At 44.2% G+C, this 24,669-nt stretch overlaps 1 protein-coding gene across 2 annotated transcripts in view; it reads left to right on the forward strand.

Moving 5' to 3' along the window:
- The window catches only part of LOC122800781 (integral membrane protein 2C-like), a 464,319-nt gene that overhangs the window by 101,200 nt on the left and 338,450 nt on the right, over window positions 1-24,669 (forward strand). For both annotated transcript variants that reach the window (XM_044070041.1, XM_044070042.1), the window contains exon 2: window positions 23,520-23,642. In XM_044070041.1, coding sequence (XP_043925976.1) covers window positions 23,520-23,642 — 123 coding nt within the window. The remainder of the gene's footprint in view (window positions 1-23,519; window positions 23,643-24,669) is intronic.

Consider the following 24,669-nt stretch of genomic DNA (forward strand, 5'->3'; position numbering starts at 1 on the left):
TTCAAACTAAGTAACTGAGTTTTGATTTCTTTCTTTTGCCTAATGTGAACAGATTTTGCATGCTCTAAAACCAAGTTACTTCAGGCTGGGCATCAGGTTTTGAGGTAAACTTTTTATTTTTACCCAAGGGAACACCACTTAAAAGTGTTGTCATTCTAGTTTCCTGTGTCACTGGAACAAAAAAATAACCATATCAGTTCCAAACGTCATCCTCAATTTTTATAGCTTTTGCTAATTGAAGATTTGTTTGAGATATATATATATATATATATATATATATATATATATATATATATATATATATATATATATATATATATATATATATATATTTTACTTGATAGCAGCTTTTTCTAAAGCAGTTCTTCTCGGCTCATAACTAAGTCCTGTGCTTTTGGTTGTCGCAAAGAACAAAAAAAAATCCTTGTTGCATTTATGGACTATATTTATTGTATTTGTATCCTATCAACTTTCAGTGGCATTTATAAAGTTGGACAAGTAAACACCTCTCCGCAGCATGATTACAAATCATATAATGATCAAAAGATAAGCCACAGGAAAGCCATCTGACCAGCTAGTTCACATCAGGCATGGTATACACATCTCATTCATTGCAGTTCTCAGCTGTACTGCTGACAGTGAATGCTGTGTGGATGGCTCCTGCTACCTTTTAAGGTTCTGCTTCTCAAAATAATACTGAGAGCTGTTGGTAAAGGAGTGAAAAAGACCCTGGAATTGCTTTTTTTTTTTTTTTTTTAAGCAAAGTAATTAAAGTTGGGCAGTGTTTGCTGAGGGAAGAGAGAGAACAAGTGTAGCTTGTTGCTTAGTATTCAGGCTAGAAGTGAATGGTGTCTAGAAGGTATATTGGGCTAAGTTTCATGTATTACTGTTTGGATGAAACTCAGTGTAAATAGGGATGTGTCAGTGGTTGTAATGTGATGAGACGGTCCATTTTAGCTAGATACCATCTAGGATTATACAGTTGACTATTCCTCCATCTTCTCCTGCCCATTACCATTGTTTGCTTCCCCTTTTGTCCCACTAGTTTTCTTTAAACTCTCCAGCGTCCCAGGACAGTGGGAGAGGGGAACAAGAATGATGGATCATGGGCTGCGTCCAGAGGGTATTAGGTGATTTTTCTGAATGCCTGTAACACCGTCACCAGCCAGAAAATCAAGTGTAATTCCTGGTAACTGAAACTTTGTGAATGTGTGCTTTCGCTCACCCATGCCCTCAGCTAGGGTACATGTATTCCTTGTCAAGCTAAGGCATCCCGTGTCAGTAGTGCAAGAGCTGTACTCTCAGTCCTTCTTCCAGATGAAGCTCTTGTGGCAGGACTCCGCATGGTGTGCATGATCTAGCATCAGCTGTGTATTTCCAGCTTTTCCTCATATAGTTCATCCAGCAACCTGGCCTGTTTATCAAATTTTGGTCATGTGGGATGTAATGTGGTCCAGAACCACAGTGCCTTAGAGCTGTAAGTTGCTCTTGGCTGTTAACAGAGAAATTCTTTAAAGATACTTTAATCGGCTACTGGATACATGAGAAGTTTTAATACTTAAGCTGTCCATAATTTCAGTGTGTCTTCTGTGCTTTCAGCTAAGTAGCTGTTGCATATAACTTCATCCAAACAATAACACATGAAACCAAGTTATCTGGAGCAGGGACTTAATTTGTCTGCACCCTGTGGGTCTTGGATCCGATATCAGATCCGAGTCAGCAACTTGTAGCATAGCTATGGATCCGAGCTCCTAGCTCCTCCCCTCACCCATAATCCCCTGCCAACCTCCTATGACCTCAAATCTAGTTTGCCGCGCTTGAGTGTGAAGCTGGATTTTTAGAGCTCCTAGCATTTCTTACCAGATAAGTGAATTTCTTCAATTTTTTTCAGCCTTTGTAATTGTAGATTATGTGAGTGGTTAGGTTTCCTATCTAGTTTAATTTTTTTTTTGGTTTTCACCCTCCCCTCGCTGGTCGCTAGTGTGTCTGTGTGTGATTGTGTTTGGGGCCTGGTGTGCTTGTGTAGTGTACTTTAGTTTTGGGTATGGCAGAGACCCCAAAACCTATTTTTTCTAAATGCACAGTGTGTAGCCATAAGCTATCCCCGGCTGATGGCCACACTCGGTGTGTTCGGTGCCTTTGGGTTGAACACCTCTCTTCAGGATGTACCATTTGTGCAGCGTTCAACCCCAAGGCACTGAAAGAGCGGAGGTCGAAGCTTGTCCTGGTGGGTCTTTTGCCTCCGGATTCTGCTTCGGCCTCCGCTCCTCTCGTGGCACCTCCTCAGCCTGTGGTGGTGGCCACTCCTGCCCCCTTCCCCCGGCCGGGATTCAAACTCCCACTAAAGCGCTGGAGGACAGGGAGGCCAGGAGGGAGAAACGGAGGGAGAAGCACCACAAGTGGCGGGCCGAGGCCTCCGCTTCGGGTCCCCCCGACTAAGCAGGCTTCTCCCTCCACGGCTTCCAGGTCTCCTCCTCCTCTGCTCCGATCTCCTTGCTTCTCCTCGGGACCAGAGGAGGAGGAGACCCGATCTCCGTCGAGGTCATCGAGGTGGCACTCCAGGCCTGCCTTGGTGGCCTCTTCGAGATCTACGTACAGCCTGTCAGATGCAGACTTGGACCGGATGATGCGAAGGTTCATCCAGGCCCAGCTGCAGATGGGAGTGCTCTTGCCTCCCCCCCCCCCTTCGGGGGGGAGCTCGACCCCTTTCTTTGCTCCGATTGCTCCTTCTCCGACCCGCTTCCCGGGTTCGGAGCCGGGCAGCGTCGGAGCCGGGGGTGGGTCGGCGCAGACAGTACTGGGTACTTCGGATCCGACCCTGCCCTCGAGTTTGTCTGTTCCCTCGTCTGATCCGACCGCTCTGAGCTGTGGGCTGAGCTTCGGATCCGAGGGTTTCAGTGTGCCTTCGGCTCTGTCCAGGTCGGAGCACACTGGTCCCTCGGATCCGACTGTCTCGGCACCGGTTCCGATCCCTTCATCGGATCTGAGTGGGAGTCGGCTTTCGGAGCCCAGGGAGAGCGGCTCCCCCGCTGCCTTCGATGCAGTGGAGAGGGCTCTGTCGAGAGCATCCAGACCCCCGGCCCTTGCCTCGGCTCCACCCTGCACTCCCTCTCTGCTGGGTCAGGCTTCCATCACCCGGCCACAGGGACAGCCTGCTTCGATGTCCCAGGTTGTTCCATTGGAACAAGATATTGCTGGCGAGACTTCCTCGGACAGCCCCCATGAGGAAGTGCCTCGCAAGCACAAGTGTAAGAGGAGGCGCGTGGACTCCCCCGAGTCCTTAACAGAGGACATGGACTTGGATGAAGGGGATGGCTCCCCAAGGTCACCCCCGGAGGATGTCTCCTTTGGAGACATCATGGAAATGCTTAGGATCAGAGGCGGGTGGTCTGCCCCCAAGGCTTCCTCTGACTAGTCCATGTTCCTGGAGGCATTCGAAGCAGGCCCGACTACCTCTTGGGTGTCCCTTCCGGCCGACCCCCTGGTGGACCTTATTACCACCAGGGTGTGGAAGGAGCCGGACACTGTGGAGCCAGTCCCTAAGCACCCGGACAGGATACTGAGCCCCCCCGCAGACCGGTCCCACTGGAGCAAGGGTCTACCCGTAGATGCCATATTGATGGCGGCAGCCACGAAGAGGGAACTAGCTCAGGAGAGCCCCACGGTCCATCCACCGAGCAAGGAGTCCCGCTCGATGGATCGCCTTGGGAAGCGGGTTTTTAGTTCAGCGACCTTCTCTGTAAGGTCTCTGAACTATATGGCACATGTCATCAGGATGCAGTGGGATCTTATCAAAGAATACGCTGTCCCCCCCCCCCCCCGAGTCCATGTCGGCGGAGGACAAGCAGTTGTACTCCACTCGAATGGCCACTCTAATATCTATCTTCAATACCTCTATGTGGCTATTGTCCCACGCTACTGAGGGAGACGCTAGAGCTAGCGGAGCGGGCCTAGTCATGAGACGTCAGGCCTGGCTCCGGCATTGTGACTACGCGGAGCCCTTTAAGGCGTCCTTTGCAAACGCCCCTTTTGATGGTTCTGCCTTGTTTGGCAAGACTATTCGTTAAACACTGGTCCAGAGCGAGGAGGACGGGAAGACGTCTGCCGTCGGAGTCCGCTTCTCTGCTCCCCAGAGGTCCTTCTCGAAGAACCAAAAGGGACAGAAGAAGATGTGGTTCCAGAAATCGCAACATTCCCAACCTGCTCCGGACAACCAGTCCTTCCGTGGCAGAGGAGGACAGGGAGGATGCCGCCCTAGGGGCAGAGGTGCCCCGAAGAACTTTGGGTCCAGAGAATCCTTCTCTGACCGGCCCACGCAACAGCCCTGAAGGGTTGCCCGACTGCTCTACTCCAGGAGGCAGTCGGGGGGCACTTCTCGAGGCATCTGGCTGCATGGGAGTCCATTACATCAGACCGCTGGGTGCTTCGTATCATATCTCCAAACTCAGGAGCCTCCCCGATGTTCCACCCGATCAGAGGGAGGCTGCAGCCGCAGAAATCCAGCTGCTGTTAGAAAAAAGAGCCATCCAACCCGTCCCCCAAGGCAAGCTCGGATTAGGGTTCTACTCCAGGTTCTTTCTGGTGCCAAAAAAGACGGGGGACTTAAGACCAATTCTAGATCTTTCCCTCTTGAACCTGTCTGTAACCAAGGAAAAATTCCGAATGGTCACTCTACAATCCATTCTCCCCCTCTTACGGGAGAAAGATTGGATGTGCTCTATAGACCTCAAGGATGCGTACTACCACATTCTAATGGACAGACGATCCAGGAGGTTTCTCCGCTTCTGGCTGGGAGACGGTCATGATCAGTTCAGGGTCCTTCCCTTTGGCCTCACCACAGCCCCCAGGGTGTTCACCAAAGTTTTGGCAGTGATAGCGGTCCACCTGAGACTCCAGGGAATGCAGGTCTTTCCGTACCGGGACGACTGGCTTCTAACCGCCCCAACAAGGCATCTACTCTGCTCAGCCAGAGATTACTTTCTCCGCCTAGCCCCCCAGTTAGGCATCACAATCAATGCGGACAAATCTTCCCTTGCTCCGACACAAGTCATAGAGTTTATAGGGGCCAGATTAGATACCAGGGATCTATGAGTCTTCCTGACTTCGGAACGACTACAGAATCTGAGATTTCATGTGCGGGCCATCCTACAATCAGAAACTCCACCGGCGGAATTGGTCCTGAGGGTGCTGGGCTCCATGGCAGCAGCGATAACGCTTCTTCCATGTGCTCGCCTAAATATGAGGGTACTGCAGTGGACCCTTCAAGTGCAATGGTCCTTCCAATCTCTTCCTCTCTGCCACCCTATCTCTATCAGCAAGGTTTGCAGGAGGGCCCTGTTATGGTGGCTCCAATCCCTGGACCTCCATACAGGCTGGCCCTTCTGCACTCCTCCCCCTCTCGCCACGGTGACCACGGACGCCTCTCGCCTCGGGTGGGGGGGCATTACTCGGGCAGGACAGTCCAAGGCACGTGGAATGACACAGAGACCTCCTTGCATATCAACGTTCTGGAGGTGAGAGCGGTGCTGTTGGAGTTGCAGGCACTCCAGAATCTCCTCCCCGTAGGAACGATTGCAATTCAGTTGGACAACATGTCTGTTTGGTACATCAACAAACAGGGGGGAACCAGGTCCTACCCCTTATGCCGAGAAGCCATGAGAGTGTGGGAATGGGCGATTTCCACCAACCGCTTTCTGATCACAATGCACATTCCGGGGCGGGCCAACATTCTGGCGGACAAACTCAGCCGCACCATTCTTTTCCCTTACGAGTGGTCTCTCAACCCACTAGTAGCGAAGCAGATATTCGCAAAATGGGGGCAACCCTGCTGAGATCTCTTTGCCTCTCCCTCAAATACGAAATGCGACAGCTTCTTCGCTCTGATTCCCCACCAGGGGAAGCCCCGAGAGATGCTCTGGTGCATGTTTGGCCACCCGGTCTACTCTATGCCTACCTTCCTTTACCCCTGATGCTAAAGCTCTTACAGAAAGCCTCACGGTTGGGGAGCAGAATGATCCTCATTGCCCCATTCTGGCTTCGGCAAACTTGGTTCCCTTACCTGTGGTCTCACCTAGTGAATCCTCCTTGGATTCTGGATCCCACTCCGGATCTGATCTCCCATCCATCGGAATTACAGACCCCGAATCTGGTCAATCTGAAGCTGACAGCTTGGTTGCTCCAGTTCCACTCTTAGTCAGGACTCCCGGCATCTCTTCACCAGTCAAAGCCATCCTGGTGGCAGCGCATAAGCCTTCCACCAGGAAAATATACTGCAGTAAATCGAGACGCTTTTCCATCTGAGCGGAACATCATAATCTGGATCCCTTCACTGCCCCTCTACCGTCCGTACTGGATTTTCTAACCGGACTCTTTCGACAGTCAAGGTACAGTTGGCAGCCATCTCCCATTACCATGTGGGACATGAGACAGGTCCTTTGATGTCAGCTAAATTGTGCAAAACATTTCTCAAGGGCACCTTTCTACTCAGGCCCCCTATCAAATAAGCCGCACTTGGGATCTTTCTCTAGTCCTTCAAGCCTTGACCGCTTCTCCCTTTGAACCAGCCGCATCGGTCGATCTCAAATATTTGTCCTGGAAAACAGCATTCCTGGTAGCCATCACTTCAGCCAAGAGAGTTTCGGAACTCCAAGCCCTTTCCATAAAGCCTCCTTACTTGGTCTTCCATCTGGACAGAGTGTACCTCAGGACCAATCCCTCCTTTCTTCCCAAGGTGGCATCAGAAATCAATATCAAACAGTCCATCAACCTACCGGTTTTCTTCCCTAAGTATCAGAATAAAGGAGAGTACAAGCTGCATTCATTAGATGTACACAGGCAGCTACGTTTCTATATTCATAGGACAGCTGGTCACAGACAATCTGATCAGCTGTTTGTCTCCTTTGCCAAATTCAGTTTAGGTAAAGCCATTTCAAAGGTCACCTTGTCACGCTGGATTTCTCAGTGTATTCTTCTGGCTTACCAAGCTTCCCGGAGGCCCGCACCTGAGGGCGTGCACATTCCACTCGCTCCATCTCTACTTCTGCTGCCTTTAAATCTAGAGTGCCATTGGATGATATTTGTTCGGCAGCTACTACTTGGGCCATCTCTCATACTTTTATCAACCACTACAAACTGGATGTAATTTAGAGAGCATCCCTTTGGTTGGCTCCGCTGGAACATCCCCCATGATGCTGCTGCATTCAGGTAGAGGGGGACTGTCCTGTCTCCTGTTGGTTGCATGAAGTTGAAGTCCAGATCCAGATTAAGAAGTTATGTACTCACCATAACGTATATTCTAGTCTGATGGCTTCATTAACCCTCCTTTCCCCTCCCCCTAGCCTTCAGAACTTGGTCCTGTTATATTGTTCCATCTGTTATTCTTGTTGGAACACCTTTTCAGGTATCCATAGAGGGGCAAACACCTTTTCAGGTATCCATAGAGGGGCAAACTTGATCTGAGGTCATAGGAGGTTGGCAGGGGATTATGGGTGAGGGGAGGAGCTAGGAGCTCGGATCCATAGCTATGCTACAAGTTGCCGGCTCGGATCCGATAACTGATCCAAGACCCACAGGTTGCAGACAAATGAAGCCACCTACTCAGATGGAACATTATGGTGAGTACATAACTTCTTATTCTTTACAAACATATGGATTGTATAAAAAAGGCAAATTCTAGGGTCTTTTTCACTCCTTTATCAACAGCTGTCGGTATTCTCTTGAGAAGGTCGTGATCTTGCTGTGTAGATGCTGCAATGAAGAAGACATGATGTCATGAGAACAATAACTTGAGTTGAACAGAAGACCTCTTATCATAAGAGCAGTTGCTAGATATTATATCTGTGGAATGCTGTGTATTTGGTTATTAGCATGGATAGTAGGACAACTTATGGCTTCAGGCTAGATTTTGTGACATAGCTATGCAATCTGTGGGCTAAATGCTCAGTCTTTAAGTGCAGGAAATGTACTTTTCCCACAGTAAACATTACTTTGATCAGTGTTTATGTATGGAAGATGTGAGTCAGTGGTTGGTAAGCCACTGGAGGGGATGGGGGTGTCCAGGACTGGTTTCAGTATCTCCACATGAAATTGAAAGGAAGGAGGGGCAATATAACCAAAGGATGCAGTTATTGGATATCGTGCTAAGACAGAGTAACACCCAGAACTCTCTGTTTTACCTCTTGCAGATTCTTCAGAAAGTAGATAAGAAGGGATTGCCAATTTGTTAGGGGAATGTGAAAGGTGAGATGAAAGTTTAATGAGGGAAGGTAACTCAATGGATGAAGGGTGGGAGGGTGTACAAGGGAGATGGGATTAGGAAGGATGTAGATGGATGTGTGAATGGTAAAAGTGAGCATGTGAAGAGGAAGAGGATTAAGCCTAGAAGCTCCTTTTGGATGTGCACCATTACTTGTCGAGAAAAGGATCTGCAGTCAGAAGGGGGAAACATGTTGTAGAGGAAGTAACATCCCATGAAGTAAATATAAAAGAAGGTGCGACTAAGTCAGTGGTGTGTGAGATTCAAATTATTCCTGTCCACAGAAATGATACTTAGATTAGGAATATAAAGAGATAAGATGATACATACTTAAAGTAAAAAGGTTAAAGCATAGGTCAGGTAGCTAGAGTAAGATTTGTTTTGAGTATAAAGAAAAATAGTTGTATAGGGAGGAATTTACACACAGAGGCAGAAACTGCTTACCATAAGCAGCAAGTTTAGAATTTACAGACACAGGCAATCAGCCTGTTTAAGTATGTAGCCTTAGAATTTATTGTTGCATAAAAATAAACCTTTAAAGGTATTACACAGCCGGTTTAGTATAGAGTTCTTTACATACAGCTGTTAAGTGAGGGTTACTTATCATACTGTAGGGGCAAAATATATTTTATTTATTTATTTTTATTTTACATTTGTTAACCAGGAATGTCTGAGCCAAAAAGGCCCCTTTTCAGCAGAGGCTCTGGGAAAAAAGCTCCACATAGAAAAATTACAGATACATTTAGTTATTTAGACATAATCAGTATACACATAAATTACAAAAGACATGTTTTTACAGTGGTATGCAGCACATTAACCGTTATGGTGGAGAGAACAAACAAAAAAAATATTAATTTAAAAATAAAGGTAATAGATTAGTGGTGTACAGCTGAAATTTGGAACATGGGTAGAATACATACTTAGTATACAGGTACAGTACATACATTGTAGATTAGCCAGTGTTTGTCAGTAAGTTTGAAAACTATTATCAAGTACTCTAGGTTTAAGATGTGTACATTATCTGCTTTCACTAGCCTGGGGAGCAATCATGGCACTGCCAACTTTGCTTGAGATGTTGCCTGATGAGGTCTTTAAAGGAGGCTTTGGATGATGTATTTTGAATGCTAGTGAGGACAGAGTTCCATTTTCTAGCCAATGAACTACTATACAGTGCGTCTCCAAAGCTGTTATAACTGTTTGACTTCTAGTAGTAGTTTGCTTGATGATCTAAGAGACCTTTTGGCTGAGTGATGTTGTACTAGGTTTTCAAGGGCAGGACACGTATTGGGTTGGTAGTAGATCGAATGACAGAGTCAGAGCTGATTCTAGGTTAGGAGGTTGGGAAGTTCAAGCCAGTGGAGCTGTCTTAAAGCAGTACAGTGATGAGTTCTATATGAGCAATTTGCAGCAAAGCGGGCAGTTCTGTTATAGCAGGCTTCCATTTTACTTAGTTCAGATGTCCTTCAAGAATGCAACTGCAGTCATAACATATGGGTTGTCCTGCCTCAGGCAGCCCTCGGTCGGACGGATTCCAAAGTCTGGGTCCGGCGTCGGCTGGTGTCACCTCCTCTCCGATGTCAGAGCGGCTGGAGTATAAAGGCATCGGCCGACGCCATCTTCTTCAGTCTTTCTTGCCGTGCGGTGCCCGAAGCAGAAGCAGTTCGCAAGTGCCGGTCGGTCAGCTCCTGTGTTTTCAGTACCGAAGTCATCTAAAGCTAAGTACCCGTTGGGAACATTTTTCTTGCCTCAGCCGATGACAGAACAAATTGAGAAAGTTAATAATTGTTTGTCTTGTGGTAAACAAATACCTCATAAGGACTTCCATTCTTACTGCCTTCCTTGCCTGGGCCCAGACCACGACGTCTTGGCCTGTGCTGCCTGTGCTTGCTTTAATAAGCGCACTCTCAGGCGCCGGGCAGAATTTGCAAGACTTTTCAGTGAATCTTTTCAGATATTATGCCGCCGGATCAACCGACAACTCAGTCTACCAAAAACAAAGGACCGGGACCGACATCCTCGGCCCGCCCACCACCGATGCAACTCCTAAATCCTCCGCTAGTGCTTCGTCCTTCGAAGTGGTAATTCAACCGCTCCAGGCCGATGACACAGCGTTAACGCCCTTCTGTCTCGAGACCTCTCCGTGCCGGTTGTTGATTTTCCTCCGAAACTGAAGTTCTGGATCTACCCGACACCATTCCGTAGACAAGGTTACTCCTGCACGTGGGGCTGCAAGGCCTCCTGTATCCATGTCCATCAAGGCCTTTGCACGTGCTAAGGCGCCAGCCAGGCCAAGGCCCATCCTAAACCTGCTGCTCAGGCCCTTCTTCTGATAAACAGATCATGTCTCTTGCTGCAGATCTTATTTCTCTTATCAGGGGGTCTCAGCCTCACCCAGACAGAGGTTCTCAGCCACCTGCAGAGAAAAGGCCCAGAACTGAGCAGGCTGACAACTTCTCTTCAGATGAAGCCTCTGGGGATTCTGAGCATTCAGATACCCAAGAAGAATCCTTCCAGGCCTATGAGGACTCTGATGCTGAGGAATCAATTCCCTCTGCCTCCCCTCCAGAGGATTTCTCGTTTGGTGAAGTCCTGCACTCTATGAGGGAACATTTTAAATGGCAGGGTCAGGAATTCTCTGATTCCAGGAAAAGGCTACATACCTTCCTCAAGCTTCCCCAGCACAGACCTTTAGCTATTCCTCCTGTTATGGATGTTTTGGATGATGTTTTCTCTGACTCCATTGCTAACCCTGATTCTCTCCCCCCTGCTCCTGTCAAGCCAGACAGATATTATAGGATCCCTGACACACTCAAACATCTCTTTAAGGCCCACTCTGTGGATCTAGAAACTATTTCACAGGGCCCCAAGGGAGTGGCTACTTCCACTGCCAGCAGATAGGGAAGCTAGGTCCCTGGAGAGATGGGGTAAAAAAGTTTATACCTCTACCACCCTAGCCATGAGGTCACTTAACTGCCTTTTTCATATGTTTCAGTACCAGGATTTTTTACTGGATGATTTACAGAAAAAGCTAGCCTCTCCTGAGCCTATTGATAGAAAAGCATTGCAGGATCATATACATAACACTCAGCAGGTTAACAATCATTTTCTTCAGTGTGGTTATGATGCATTGGAGGCTTCATGTAGGGCAGCTATGACTGGGGCTGTGATACGTAGACATGCTTGGTTAAAAGATCAGCCATTGCCAGACCATGTTAAAATAAAGTTACTTGATGCACCTCTGGAAAAACAGAAACTTTTTGGTGCTAATGCACAAGATGTGTTGAAATCCATTGAGGAAAAAGCTAAGTCAGTACAGACAGTCAAGGATTTCCTCCAGGTTCAACCACCCAGGTTCAGCAGAAACTGGCCTTCAAAGAATTGGTCCTTCCCAGACTCTGACAAGTTTCAAAGGGGAAACAACAGGCATGCCCGAGGTAGAGGCCAATACCGAGGATCCTACAGGGGCCGCCAATGGCAACCTACAAATCAAAGAAGTGGCGCAGGCAGCCCAGCTGCACCACAAGGACAATCACAATGACTTGACTTTCATACCGCCTACAAAGGCTCAAAGAGAAGCCCCTTTGGGTGGAAAATTATCCTTATTTTCAAAAAAACTGGCATATCTTAACCAAGGACAACTGGATTCTGGATTTAATAGACAAGGGTTACAGATTCCACTTCCATACTTTACCAATAAGACAAGGCATGCCAAACCTGCCACATCATCAAAGGGCAGAGGCACTCACTCAAAGCTGTTAAGTATAAAAGCAATAGAAAGGGTTCCTCCTCAGGAACAAGGCCAGGGATTTTATTCAAGACTGTTCCTTGTTCCAAGAAAAGAAAACAAATGGAGGCCTATACTGGACTTGTCTACTCTAAATACTTTTCTCATTGTGCCAAAGTTCAAAATGCTGACGTTGCAGCAACTCCTTCCCATGCTGGGCAAGGGGTCTTGGCTGGTCACTCTGGACCTCAAGGAGGCATACCTGCATGTCCCAATCAGACAAAGCTGCAGAAGATACCTCAGATTTCTTGCAGGGACAGAGCATTATCAATTCTCAGCATTGCCGTTTGGCTTATCTACTGCGCCCAGAGTGTTCACGAAATGCCTGGCATCAGTAGTGGCACACTGCAGACTCCAGGGGATTCAAATATACCCCTACCTGGACGACTGCCTCATACAAGCAGACAACAAACAAACCTTAATAGCAAACTTGGACTATGTCATTCAACTACTGCAGGCCTTGGGATACACAGTCAGCATTCAAAAGTCAAGACTACTGCCATCCCAACAGATTATTTTCCTAGGAGCCAAACTGGACACAGAAACTCAAATGGCCTACCTCACAGAGGAGAAACAACAGCAGTTACCAGAGTACTTCAAAGGCCTAGCAAAGCTCTCCCAGCTGACTGCAAGGAAAATCCTGCAGGCCCTGGGGTTCATGGCATCTTGCATTCTTCTGATACCTTTGGCAAGACTTCATATGAGAAAGCTGCAATGGTACTTAAAAAGCTTATGGTCCCAACACAGCCAAAGCCTAGAGGACGTAATCCCACTCATTCCATGTCTGCAAGAAGAATTTTTGTGGTGGGCTCAAGCAAGTCAGTTAAACAAAGGCATGTCCTTCAACAAACCTCAAGCAGGTCAAATGATTACAACAGACGCCTCAGATCATGGATGGGGGGCACACATGGAGGGCAGATGCATTCAAGGTCTATGGACACCAAGGAAAAGACATCTGCACATAAACCAAAAAGAGATGTTGGCAGTGATGCATGCAATCGAGACTTTCGAAAAATCACTACAACAAGGACATTTGCTAATAAGGACAGACAAAACCACTGTCATGTGGTATATAAACAAGCAGGGAGGCACTCATTCTTATCCCCTCTGCAGACTAACAATGATTCTCTGGGAAAAATCCCTGAGTCTGAAGATACATTTGCAATCCCAGTTTGTGCCAGGCAAGGACAATGTACTGGCGGACAAGCTGAGCAGAAATTTCTTGGATCCACACGAATGGATGCTGCATCCTCACATTTTCTCACAAATAACAAAGACATGGGGAAGACAGGACGTAGATCTCTTTGCTTCTCACATGGATCATCACCTGGAAAAGTTCTGCACAAGGACCCACCATCCCCTAGCCTGGAAAACGGATGCTCTCCTTCAGCTGGAATTCCCTAAAATTTATGCATTCCCTCCTCTACCTCTGCTGACCAAGGTGATACTGAAGATCAAAGCAGAACAACCAACAGGCATTCTGATAGCTCCAGACTGGCCAAGGCAACACTGGTACCCATTGCTGTTGAGCATAACTCGGACCAAACCGTGGCCTCTGCCCCTATGGCCCCTGCTTCTAACACAACACAATTACAGGACTGTCCATCAAAACCTGAAAACATTGCATCTGACAGCCTGGAGGTTACCATGACTCCTTCCACTATCTCTCTTTCCAAAAAAGTTCAAGAGATCTTACTGGAAGCATGCAGACCTTCCACCAGAAAAACCTATTCAGCCAAGTGGAAGAGATTCAGCATCTGGAATGCCAACAGGGGTCAGGATACAACATTACTGAGTATACCTCAGATATTGGAATACCTGGCAGAAATGTTTCATACTGGTCTCTCATATTCTTCTATAAAGATTCACGCCTCAGCAATCTCAGCAAAATACAATTGTGATCCACCAGTGTTTTCACATCCTTTGCTAAGACAGTTCCTAAGAGGGATAAAGAATATCAAACCTCCCAGAAAACAGCCAGTACCTGCATGGGACCTCAATTTTGTTTTGGAAAAATTAACTCTTCCTCCTTTTGAGCCAGCAGCAACTTCAGAAATGCAATTTCTATCATGGAAAATGTTTTTTCTATTGGCAGTCACATCTGCAAGAAGAGTCTCGGAGATACAGGCACTCATGGCAGTACCTCCCTTCCTCATTTTTCATCAGGACAGAGTTTCTCTAAGAACCAATCCTACATTCATGCCAAAAGTAATTTCCAGGGTAGCTGTAAATCAAGCTATTCACCTGCCTACTTTCTTCCCCAATCCGCAAAACAGGGGGGAAAAACTGCTGCATACTTTGGACATACACAGGCAACTGCGTTACTACTTGGACAGAACTAAGGCCACCAGAAAATCTGACCAACTGTTTGTAGCCTATGCTGCTGGAGTACAAGGAAAAGCAATCTCCAAACAAACAATTTCAAAATGGATTGGACACTGCATCAGATTCTGCTATTCTTTCCATGGAAAAGGTGTGCCAGCCAATATTAGGCCACATTCCACCAGAGCTATAGCCACATCCACAGCTTTCCTAAGAGGAGTGGCTACAAAGGACATTCTAGAGGCTGCTACATGGAGCTCCGTGCATACATTTACCAAGCACTACAACCTGCCCTTATACTCCAGATCCCGAGCAGGCTTTGCTTCGGCAGTCCTGCAGAGCATTTTAGCTACACCATCCTTATCTTAGTTCCATCCACCCCCAGCTTGGCTATGGTATTCAACCCATATGTTATGACTGCAGTTGCATTCTTGAAGGACATAGGACAGTTTTGCACCTACCATAAATGTAGATGTCCGATAGATATGCAACTGCAGTCGGATTTTCCCACCCTCCTACCCCTCTGCAACCTTCTTTATGGGTCCACTACCCCTTCCTATTAGCTGGGGGTACCTCCTATGGTGTATCTGTTTATTACTGTTGTGCATGTCTGAAATTGTTTATCCATTCACCAAATTTAGCCTTCCTAGGAGGGCACCTGGCATCTGGGGCAAGAAACACTGAAGAAGATGGCGTCGGCCGATGCCTTTATACTCCAGCCGCTCTGACGCCGGACCCAGACTTTGGAATCCGGCCGACCGAGGGCTGCCTGAGGCAGGACAACCCATATGTTATGACTGCAGTTGCATATCTATCGGACATCTACATTTATGGTAGGTACAAAACTGTACTTTTTGTTGAGATTAGTCAGAATGGGAGATAAATAGGGTAGGGTGGATAGAAGTTGGGAGCGAGCAATGGCTGATCTTGTGTTGTTGGTAAGAATGGTTTGATACGGTAGAGTGATCCCAGTTTGGCATGTACTTTTTTAATAGTTAAGTTGAGATGACTATCAGATTTTGGGTGGGAGTCTGATTATTCCCAATAGTTTAGCCTGTGCCACTGGAGTGATTGGAGTAGCATTTGTGGAGTAGATAGTGAATTGACTTATCAGCGTTTTTGTTATAACTGGTTATAATCATAAGCTGAGTTTTCTTTGGATTGAGGATAAGTTGGGCTTGGTAAGGTAGTTTTCAACGTCAGAGAATGCTAGTTGAGATGTTTGCAGGAGGGTGGGAATGTTTTGTGCAGCACAGATTAAGGTAGTGTCATCTGCATACTGAATGATAGATGCATACTGTGTGGAGGTATGGAGGTCATTTGTGAAGAGTGTGAATAGCAGTGGTCCTGGATAGAAAGAACCCTGTGGGACTCCTATAGTTATGGGCAGCTGAGGAGAAAGAGAGGGTTTTCCCATTTCACAGCTTGGTACCTGTCAGTTAAGTAGCTTTGGAACCAGGTAAGAGTGGAATTTGATAGGTGATATTGGTTTTAGTTTGTTTAGCAGGATTTGGTGCATAAATTATACCTGTGCTTTTACAGGAAAAATTACCTTGTGCATGAAATTTAATGCCATTAATTATGTTAAAAGTTGGTACTACATATTTACATATTGCACATTTCCCACAAGGCATTAAACCTGCCCATTTCATTGCTTTATTAACTGATTCCTGTGGTCTTCTATAAGAACTATGAACTAAAACATCCTTGAGGCTACGGCCTCGTTGATATGAAAACGTTGACTACTACATATAAAGAAGAAACTTCTCTTTTGACTGTTTGCCAGTAATACCCAAGTAGCTGAGTCTGCTTGTCTGAGAATGTGTATTTTGAAACATATTACTCTTTTTCTGAAGTTAACTTATACATTCCCTTGTTTTTTATTATATTACCTCTATAACTATTTTTTCCCGTAACGTTATTGTTGAACACCTTACTATAACTATTGGCCACCATATCTGCATTATATCCCCTATTAATAAACATATTTGCCACTTTATTAGCCTCTTCCCTGGCTTCATTCACATTATTACACAATTTATTTGTTCTTAAAATCTCACCAAAGGGGATGTTATTAAGTGTGTGCCTTGGATGACAATTTCCAGCATGTAACATATGATTTACCTGATGAAATTTTCTAAAAATACTAGTTTTAATCTCTCCATTCTCTAGACCTTCCAACGTGATATCTAAATAGTTTACCTTGACACCCCCTTATAAACCATCATACTTTATTCGATACTTATTTTCATTCATATATTTAAGAAATGATTGCTTTTCATCTTGGCCTCCCTGACAAATAAAAATAAGGTAGTCAATGAACCGAAAATATTTAATGACAAATTTTTGAAAAAAATGACTTCTATAAATGTGTATATTCCACCATGCCCATAAATTTGTATACATGGGAGCAAAAGCCGCCCCCATTGCTGTCCCCTGCAATTGTCTATATAATTGACCATCAAATTCCAAAATATTATTAATTAGACAAAAATTTATTAACTCTTTAATGTATTGTGTTCTAGAACTGTCTTTCAAAAAGTATTCTATGGCTTGCATGCCAAATTCATGATTTATACTTGTGTACAAGCTTACAACATCCATTACTAAAAAATACATTTTGCCATTCCATTTTACATCCTTTATTTTATCAATAAAGTCAAATGAATTCTTTATATAAGAAGGTAGCTTTATTACTTGTAATAAAAACTGATGCAAAAAATACCCCATGTTATGAGTGAAATACCTACAGGTGGACACTATTGGTCAGCCTGGTGGGTTTAACAAACTCTTATTGACTTACTTTTTTAATAGTTAAGTTGAGATGACTGTCAAATTTTAGGTGGGAGTCTGTGGTTATTCCCAATAGCTTAGCCTGTGTCACTGGAGTGATTGGAGTAGCATTTGTGGAGTAGATAGTGAATTGACTGTTATCAGTGTCTTTGTTAGAACGGGTTATAATCATAAGAGGAGTTTTCTTTGGATTGAGTATAAGTTGGGCTTATGTAAGGTAGTTTTCAACATCCAAGAATGCTAGTCAAGATGTTTGCAGGAGGGTGGGAATGTTTTGTGCAGCACAGATTAAGTTAGTGTCATCTGCATACTGAATGATAGATGCATGCTGTGTGGAGGTATGGAGGTCATTTGTGAAAATTGTGAATAGTAGTGGTCCTAAGATAGAACCCTGTGGGACTCCAATAGTTATGGGCAGCTGAGGAGAGAGAATATTCCCATTTCACAGCTTGGTACCGGTCAGTTAAGTAGCTTTGGAACCAGGTAAGAGTGGAATTTAATAGGTGATATTGGTTTAGTTTGTTTAGCAGGATTTGGTGTGAGACTGTGTCAAATGCTTTGGACATATTCAAAAAAAGAGGTGACACCTGCAGGCCTTCATTTTTGAGACTGTTTGCTGCGTCTGTGAAGCAGACGTGGGCTGTAGTGGTACTATGGGCATGTCTGAAACCGTGCTGAGTAGGTGACAGGATGTTGCTGTCTAGGAGATATTTTAGCATCTGGGTATGGATGCATTTTTCTAGGATTTTGGCCAGGGGGACAGTAAAGCAGTGGGTCTGTAGTTAAGTTCAGTGAAGGTCCCACCTTTATGTTTGGGTGTAACGTAGGATATTTTCCAGAGTTTGGGCACATAGCTTTCAGCAATTGATCTGTTTATGAGAGTGGAGATTGGGATAGCAATAGCATCTGCTGTGAGTTTCAAGAAATAGCTGGGGAGTAGGTCTGCTGCTGTTGATGAGGTTTTTAGTTTGGATGACGTGGTGGAAACTCTTTTTGAGGGTAAAGCTCGTTTTAGTGTTTGTATTGGGGGGGTAGTGAGAAGGAACTGTTGTGTGATACTAAGGATAGAATTGAGTTCACAAAGTGGGAGTTGAATTGTGTTTCGATGGGAACTTTAGTGTCGGGGTGGTTGGTTTGGGGGTAGCCTTTTGGGTGGGTTTTAGTAGCTGGTTTTCATTTTTCCAAAATTGTTGGGGGTTGTCTTGGTATTTAGTTTGTAATGTCGTGTAGTAGGATTTTTTTTTGTTCAGCCTAATGCATTTTTTGAGCAGTTGTGCAGTTCTTGATACTTAGTTAGGCTTTGTGTTTGTTTTTTTTATTGTAAAGCCAGGCAGTATCTCTGGACTTGAGGATTTGTTTGGTTTCTTTACTGAGCCAGGGGTTTGTAGAGGTTCTAACCTTGATTTTGCGCAGTGGAGCAACAGTATTTAGGTGTTGCAGAAATGTTTTGTTGAAATATGCTATAGCCTGGTCAAGTGGAGGGTTTTTTGGGGGGGGTCCAGTCACAGTTACAGAGTAAAGTATTGAGGACCTCAGGAGAGTTGTTTTTTTTTTTGTTTCTAGTGGATGTATAGTTAGTGGTTTTGCATATGCTTGTTCTACTACATATAAAGTATGTTATGTTGTGGTCACTTAAGGTATGTGGGAGACTGCCTGCATAGGGCTACAATGTGGGGTTGTTGGGACCCAGTCAAGGATGGATTCCCTTTTAGATTTTTTCACATCTAGTTGGAATTTGGACTAGCTGCTGGTAGCCATGGAGATTTATTAGATTACTTGGTAGTTCTGATATGCAGGTGAACCAATCTAGGTTGAAATCCCCCAGAATAAGGGTTTCTTGTGAGTATGTGGAAGAACACCAAGATAAGAAGTCTTCAGGGCTAGCAGGTATATTACCAGGTGGAATATAGATCACAATTGTGGTGAAGACCCTTTTAGGGTGAAGTTGTGAGATAAGTATATCCCAATTATTGGGGGAGGGGTAGGAGTTTGGTAATTGACGTACAGGTACGTTGGACTTGTACAGTAAGGCAGTTCCACCCCCTTTACGAAGTGGTCTGTCTTGTCTAATGATATTGTAGCCAGTAGGAAGAACTTCTGAGTTAGCTATATTTTTATTTAGCCAGGTTTTTGTTAAAGCAACTATGTCTGGGGAGTAGTGTGCTATTGTGGCAGGTATTTTATTTTTTGATACTTCTATTATTAATATTTAGCATTAAAGGATGGTTGGTTTTGCTGCTGCTGTTGATTTGCCCATGAAGATAGTGGGGGTGTTCTGTTCTGAAATTTGTGTTGGAGCAGTTTGTATTGGACAGGATGTATTTGGGCCTGGGTGGGGTGGTTATCCCCACTTATGGTGAGCTTGGTGTTAAAATGGTGATACACATGTTGGAGTTTGGTGAGAAGTGTGAGAAAGCATTGCGTTTTTATGGAGTAGGAATGAGAGCATATGTGTTTAGTTCTGAATTGGTTTGTTATGTAGTTCTTGAACAATTGTGGGCAGATATTATTATAATGTGCAGTGTTTGTATATGAGAGTGCATAGTGTAGTGTTGTGCTACTAAGTTTAGGGATATTGCTAGAGTGATAACTTGTGGTGTTATAAAGAATTGTGAAAAGACAGATTAGACTTAGTTGTATTATAGTTATGGTTACAAAGTTTAAGTTTGTTCTAGGTGGGGGTCTGAATAGGAATTATAGGGTTTTGCACTATATGTGGATGGGTAAGTAGTGTGGGTGATGTAAAAAATGCCTAGTGGGAATGAGAGTGATTGGAAGTATTTTGTGTGGAGCCAGTTGGTGTGGTATAGTGTGATCTGACTTGAGGAGCTGTGATTGGTGGAGGTGATGTGAGGGTGAGCTGTGGGGTGTGGCTGTGATTACTATAAATGTAGAGGTAGTGGGGGCGGGAGGGAATAGGGGGCAGGGGAGAGGAGAGAGCCTGAGCATTAGCGGGGGTGAACGGAGTGGGGCAGAGCCCACCAAAACAAGAGTAAAAAGTAAGTATTACTTTACAAATCTGAACACTTTAAACAAATTCCTGAGGTCTAATGGCTTACCAGCAAGCAGAATGCAATTGCTGAAGAGCACTTGTGTCCTGGTGGGAGACTAGAAATTTAAAGATGGCTCCATGCTCAGCAGAATTCTAATATAGACTTAATATTGGGGAGGGAGATAGCACAAGCCGTGTAAACCAGGTGGAATGCAAAGAAACCTGAGAGGCAATCCGTTGAAATCTGTCAGTGAGGGCCTCAGAGTGGGTAAGTAATAATTCAAACTACCTGTAAAGTGAAGGAGAGAAGAGACAGCAAAGTTTATTAAGGTTGGGAGTGTCTTCACATTGACTTGCTGATTAGTAACCAGTTTGTGTACAGATTAGAGTAGGGCGATACATTAGTAATGAAGGGGAATGTATAGAGATGCAAATAAACAAGTGGGCCTCCAAGTGATACAAACTAAGGCAGAAAGCACTGAGAGGGCTGCTTGATGGTTAATTTAGTCACAGGGATCTGAATTAAATGTATACTGTCTACTGGACAGTTAGGATTACTGTACTAGCTAGAGGTGGTGGACACAAGGCTACAACAGTTAGTTTTATTAGCACGTTGAGAACTAAGAAATACTGCTAGTGTAATAGCTTCACTCTCATAAAACATACAAATAGAATGCCTGGGTGGACTGACCCTGCTCTTGAAGCTCAAAATGTATATCCTTGTTTAGTTTTGCAGTACTGATTCCTTCTTGTACTGTATGGCTGGAGTGGTAGCCGCAGGCTGCAGATTTGCTTGAGTGTGCTCTGGAGAGAGAGAAAAAGAGGATGTAGCTAGTAGAAGGAGACAGATAGATTAAAGGAAGTAATGAGATAGGAGGGTGTAAAATATACAAATCTGAGGATAGTGTGGATAAAGCAGGAGAATAGATGCTACTGCTACAGTTTGAGAGTGCTTCAACAGTTACCACATCACAGTGCCATAACTTAGTTTGGAAACTGGTTAATAAGTCATGTACAATACATTTATCAGCCAATTATCCTGTGCATACAAGAAAAAGGAAAATGAACACTTAACAGTACAGCTGAATCCATAGCAGAGACAACTGTAGTGCTAAATCAGTAAATACTGTTTCTAACTCCAAGACTAGGTCAATTAGATGTACATTACAGTTATAACAGCAGTTTTAGTTCATCATAGTAGCATAGAGACAACATAGCTGCAGTGGTGGTGGCAGTAAAAACACAATTCCTGAATGACAGAATCAACCAGTTAAATAAACAAGCAGATCAGTAGTCAGGAATCAGAAAAATGAATAGATCCAAATACAGCAAAAAGTTTTAAGTATTACTTTACAAATCTGAACACTTTAAACAAATTCCTGAGGTCTAATGGCTTACCAGCAAGCAAAATGCAATTGCTTTCTGATTTAAAATATAATTCTGATTAATGCGGTAACTGCACTTTGTAGACTACAGACCTGTAACAGACTTGTTGCTATTTAGTTTGCTGTAGACTTAGTTCATGAAAGCACAGTCTGCAAACTCCTTGATGCCGGTCTGTAGGATAGCCCTTCAGATGGTTCCCACCTTTTAAACAGACCACCCACTGCTAAGGAACAAATAGTCTTAAGTCCAGTAGTGGGTGGATTGATGGTTGGCAAGGCAGAAGGTGAAAAAAAAACAGAGGAAAAAATGCCCAGTGCAGTGTAAATAACAAAGAACATTTTACACGGAGAAGAGTTAGGACAGCTCATATGAGTTTGTATCAGTCAAAATTCATTGCATCTACTTTTGAATAACGTCTCAAGTATGAACATTCTTATAAAGCATGCATTCAAAGTTGTCTTTATAAGCAAATATGGATTACATAAAAAAAATTTGCAGGAGGCGTCCCACAACCCCCCCCCCCCCCCCAATTTATAATTCTCACTCTGCGATTATTGCACCTCAGAGAGAAAAAAGCAATCACTGACTGACAGGCAAAGTAATACCAATTTGTCTTTCTTTAAGATGCACTGACTACAGACCAATAAGAACATGCTATAAAGACAGTGCTATGATGTCACTCTATTGTGATACATACTTGTGCTGTTACATTAGAGCAGCAGTGACTTGAGCTGAGGTGACCCAGGCAAGTGACCATAAGCTGGACAAATAGAGCAATCACTAGAATGGGAGGTTGAAACAGAGACAGCAATCTGTAATCCCTGGAGGGATGGGACAGAAGAGTGAGGGGCAGCTGTCTTAGGCCTGCAGCAACACTTAGGCAAGCTAGATAGACTCGAGTCTCTTTCTGCTGCTGTTTTATGTAATGGTATGCAGGGTATGTCGGTAATCAGTACATTTCATTAGTAATGGAGACTGGTGCACAAACCGTCTTGCTGCTCTCATTTCTCTTCATTGCACAGAACTGACACATTTCTCTGGTAGCAAATACCCGAACACTTACTGGCATAGCACTAAATTAAAGCCTGCTTTATACTATTCAGGATCTCCTACAGAACCAAATCAGTGCATTTAGAAAACAGCACCAGTCATTTGAAGTGGAGATAGAAGCAAATCTGAAAATACTTTTTAAATTATGAGTATTTGACTTTATGTGAAGTTGGTTAAATGCAGAAGTTAATGTGCATATGTATTTGACTGAGGAATCCGTAGTACTAAGATAATGTACTAAGCAAAGACTTATTTCAAGTGTGTGTGTGTGTTTGCATTTGTGTTTGAGGGATTTTTTTGTGGAAGTCCACAGCTCTTTTTGTGTGCCTGATATGTGGGGCATGCCAAAAAGCTGTTGGTACGAGGGCGACTCATTATAGCAGTCTGACAACAACCTGTGGTCTTATGAGATTAATTTGTAGAAAATAAAGAACAGCGATGCAAAGGCGAAAGTGAAGTGGGAATTGCATAAATCAAGCTGAGATGTATTGAAGAAAAGTAAACAGTAAGAGCAGTAGTGAGTTCTGTCTGACTACAAATACAAGCATAGCTTCTGAATGTAACTGATTACATAGAAATTAATTGATTTGGTTGCACAGTCTTTTAATTAGCTGCAAAATATCCATATGGCCGCCTTCTGTTTCAATGGAAAAGGGTAGATAACATTGATAAGGTGCATAAGAACAAGCACCAGTTTGTATGTTTGTGTCTTTCTTCCTGTGTGTGTGATATATTTGTTACTGTATATATTATATGTATATATGAAACCGGCAGCACTGCTAATGTACATGTTAAAGGTCAGTGCTACAGGAAATTAATGTATTTTAATATTTTTCTTTGTTATTTTCTTTAGATGTATTAATTGTGAAAGCAGTTTTGTTAGTAATACTTGCATCTGAAAAAAATATCACAACCGGTCTTGTGTTTTTTTTTAATAGGATTTGCAGGCGAAGCAAAAGCGGTGTAATCTCTGCTGTTTGAGCTTCACTTTGGTCATTGTTCTCTCTGGGCTTGTGTTGGCATCGTACTTTATCTACAGATATTACTCCGTGGTTTCATGGGTAATACAGCACATTTATCTTTCATTAATAATGGTATTGTGTAGTAGAGTATTCTGAAAATTTGAAAATCTTTATTTTCTTATGGCTTGAATTGTTTAGTAAACTACTGTGCTATAGCAGTTCAGTCTGCTGTAGTTTCATTACAGAATGACAAGATGCAATTTTTTTTCTCAGCTTTGAATGTCTCCTGCTTTTATTGGCTGCTTTAAGAAGTATCTCAGCTTGAATGTATTAGTGCTGTAACCATCCTTATATACGTTCTCCTTCACACACCGTTATAGTTATATAGCACTAACTTGTATTGTGATACTTGCTTAGCAGGTATCTCAGCTTGAATGTGTTGATGTAACCGTCAATTTCTTCTTGTTTCACTGTTGCAGTCATCACATTTGGGTTATCTGCTTGCAGGTAGCCCTCAGTCAGACTGAATATCAAAGTCTTGGGTCCTGCGTCGGTTGCTGTCTCATCTTCCATGACGTCAGGTAATCAGGGGTATAAAGCATGCAGCCGACCCCATTACATCAGTCTTTCTTGCCGTGCGGTGCCCGAAGCAGAAGCAGCTCGCAAGTGCCGGTTGGCCAACTGCTGAAATTTTCATTTTCGAGTTTCAGATCCGAAGTCTTCAACTAAGCTAAGTACCTCATTGGGGATCCTTTTTCTTGCTCTAAACCGATGTCAGTAAAAGTTAACAATTGTATTTCTTGTGGAAAGCAAATACCTCAAAGATTTTAATTCGTACTGCATTCCTTGCTTAGGCCCAGACCACGACGTCCCTAGCTGTCGGTTTTGTGCCTTATTCAAACCTTGAACTATTCGTCGTCTGTTTATTTTCGCATCTAAATATTTTGGTACTCTGTTCAATTATCCAGAAATGGCTTTGGTAAGTCACCTGACTACTGACACTCCAAAAAACGCAAAGATAAAGACAGCGACAGACCTCATAGGTCCAAAGCTGCCGACGATGCTTCTGCTAAGCTAGTCGCCAGTTCGCCGGTATTTATTGAGGCACTTTCGCAGCCCCTGATGC

Source organism: Protopterus annectens, chromosome 4.part1, assembly GCF_019279795.1.
Source record: "Protopterus annectens isolate FY-2018-M chromosome 4.part1, PAN1.0, whole genome shotgun sequence".
Taxonomy (NCBI): domain Eukaryota; kingdom Metazoa; phylum Chordata; order Ceratodontiformes; family Protopteridae; genus Protopterus; species Protopterus annectens.